The 395-nt window shown below is 51.9% G+C and overlaps 1 protein-coding gene across 1 annotated transcript; it reads right to left on the reverse strand.

The window, feature by feature from the left end:
• DQ04_26691000 (hypothetical protein) lies at window positions 1-395 on the reverse strand (the record flags this gene model as incomplete). Its single annotated transcript, XM_009318341.1, has 1 exon — window positions 1-395. A coding segment is annotated over one exon (395 nt), but the record flags the coding sequence as incomplete, so codon positions are not given.

A 395-nucleotide genomic window follows, 5' to 3' on the forward strand; every position in this document is an offset into this window, starting at 1 on the left:
TTGACAACTCTTCACTCAAATAGAAGTGATGTTCAAACCAAACGAGCACGCAGCAGTTGAAGGTGGGTAGTGCTTTCTGCACCTGCTGTGCGGGGCTCTGCACAGAAAAGCAAGAGACTCCTCCATCTTTGCAAATAGTCTGGGAAACACATCTGAAAGCCTTAGGGCACACCGCAGATGAGATGATGCCGTGTGTGAGTGTGAGTTGGCTCTGCGTCCCCATTCCTTTTCCGCATGTTGCATGAATCTTTACAGCACACATTGGGTAGTGTCGCAGCACACCTCTCTGTGAATGAAATCGGCGTCGTCGACAAATCCGTCCCTCGACTGCGACACAGGAAGCGCACAGGTGTCTTCGCGTTTCTCCCACTCCATGCGTTGGGCACACACTTCCC

This window comes from Trypanosoma grayi (genome assembly GCF_000691245.1).
Source record: "Trypanosoma grayi strain ANR4 Tgr_2669_V1, whole genome shotgun sequence".
In the NCBI taxonomy this organism is placed as follows: Eukaryota; Euglenozoa; class Kinetoplastea; order Trypanosomatida; family Trypanosomatidae; genus Trypanosoma; species Trypanosoma grayi.